This window comes from Meleagris gallopavo, chromosome 22 (assembly GCF_000146605.3).
Source record: "Meleagris gallopavo isolate NT-WF06-2002-E0010 breed Aviagen turkey brand Nicholas breeding stock chromosome 22, Turkey_5.1, whole genome shotgun sequence".
NCBI lineage: Eukaryota > Metazoa > Chordata > Aves > Galliformes > Phasianidae > Meleagris > Meleagris gallopavo.
The window spans coordinates 5,384,194-5,385,084 of NC_015032.2; the positions used below are offsets into that span (position 1 = coordinate 5,384,194).

The window sequence follows — 891 nt, forward strand, 5'->3', positions numbered from 1 at the left end:
TGACATGTCATGTGGTTTTTGGTTTGTTTTTCTTTGCTTAGAGAAACGAGACGGCTGCTGGTGTACAGACTGTGACAGGAACGGTGTAAGAGTCTGCAGAAAACGGGCTTCTCCCAGAGGAGAGCTACGTGCAAACACTCCTGTTTGAAAGGTACTTCCCCCAGATCTTTGGTGATTAATAAATTGTACTTTACTGAAGGTGCTTTGTGTTGGCCACCGTCATTCCATACTGCACTGCAGCGCACAGCGTGGATATCAGAGCTAGTGGCAGCACGGCACTGAATATCCAGGTACTTCGCAGCACCCCAGAAGGTGGGCAGGGGAGGGTGCAAAGGTGTGAGACTGAAAGGGAGAAGGTTTGCGGTGGAGGGGCGAGGAAAACGTACTCTGAAGCACTTGCGTGAGAACTCTCACTGGCAACAGCGAGCAAGTTTAAGTGACCGAAAGCAGAACAAACGTGGGGTGCAGCTGACGGTGTGTTTTACCCATTCCGTGCTTCCTGGCAGCAGACGGACGGTTGCTGGGCTCCATCTGCAGCTCTTCTCCTCGGCGCCGTGAGAACCGTCCCGTCGCCCACAGGCTGAGCCGCGATCCATCTGCTGAAAGAGAGAGTGCCGCGTTACAGCGGTGCCGCAGCGCACGGTGTCAGCATCCCGATTCGGCCCCGCGGCTTCCGGTGCCGGGCTGCGACGACTCCGTGTGCGGCCCTGAGCTCCTCTGCAGTCAGCGGTGAGAAACGGGACCTGACAGAGATCTGTCAGAGCGCTCTGTCTCTGCTGACCGCGGTACCGACAGCCGCGCACCGCTCCGCGCCACTCACCGCGCCGCGTCCACCCGCAGCTTCTTGAAGGCCGTCCACAGGCTCCGCTCCTCCTCGGCCTCGTCGTCCTG

The 891-nt window shown here is 58.4% G+C and overlaps 1 protein-coding gene across 1 annotated transcript in view; it reads right to left on the reverse strand.

The window, feature by feature from the left end:
* Positions 1 to 891, reverse strand: part of LOC104914014 — a 2,674-nt gene that overhangs the window by 192 nt on the left and 1,591 nt on the right. Inside the window, exons 3-4 of the mRNA XM_031556597.1 lie at positions 486 to 596; positions 7 to 342 (exon numbers count right to left, since the gene is read on the reverse strand). Coding sequence (XP_031412457.1) covers positions 7 to 342; positions 486 to 596 — 447 coding nt within the window. The remainder of the gene's footprint in view (positions 1 to 6; positions 343 to 485; positions 597 to 891) is intronic.